This window comes from Buceros rhinoceros, unplaced genomic scaffold (assembly GCF_000710305.1).
Source record: "Buceros rhinoceros silvestris isolate BGI_N320 unplaced genomic scaffold, ASM71030v1 scaffold37954, whole genome shotgun sequence".
In the NCBI taxonomy this organism is placed as follows: Eukaryota; Metazoa; Chordata; class Aves; order Bucerotiformes; family Bucerotidae; genus Buceros; species Buceros rhinoceros.
In genome coordinates, this window is record NW_010408255.1 from 2,291 (window position 1) to 2,757 (window position 467).

The following is a 467-nucleotide window of genomic DNA, read 5'->3' on the forward strand; positions in this document are numbered from 1 at the left end:
CGCCGCGATCTGCTGGCTCTGCTGCTTCAAGGCCTCGAAGTAGGGGATGATCTTGGTCTTGCCCCGGCTCCGGTCAATCAGCTGCACCAGGGTGCCAAACGCCAGGTCGACATTGACGTTGGACCTGGCCGACGTCTCCACCACCTGCAGGTTCTTCTTGCTCAGGGCGAAGGCGTGGGCGTCCCGGATGTAGCGCTCGACGCCCTCGTCGCACTTGGTCAGCACCACCACCACCGGCTTCTTGGTCTTGGCCAGCTGGTTGTAGAGGTTGGAGACGAACTTGAGCTGCTCGTCGAAGTTGCGGTTCATCCCCCGGCTGACGTCGACGCAGAGGAGGAACCCGTCCACCAGCAGCTTCCCCTCGGGCATCTGCTTCTGCTCAAAGTCCTGCTCCAGCCCCAGCTGGTCGGTGCAGAAGTACATGAGCTTCTCGGCCGCCGCCAGCTTGGTGGCGGGCCGCCCCCTGA

The 467-nt window shown here is 63.6% G+C and overlaps 1 protein-coding gene across 1 annotated transcript in view; it reads right to left on the bottom strand.

The window, feature by feature from the left end:
- The window catches only part of LOC104492277 (rho GTPase-activating protein 35-like), a gene marked incomplete at its 3' end in the record, with an annotated part of 3,386 nt that overhangs the window by 2,280 nt on the left and 639 nt on the right, over window positions 1–467 (bottom strand). The window contains exon 2 of the mRNA XM_010134807.1: window positions 4–463. Within this exon, the coding sequence (XP_010133109.1) occupies window positions 4–463 (460 nt within the window). The remainder of the gene's footprint in view (window positions 1–3; window positions 464–467) is intronic.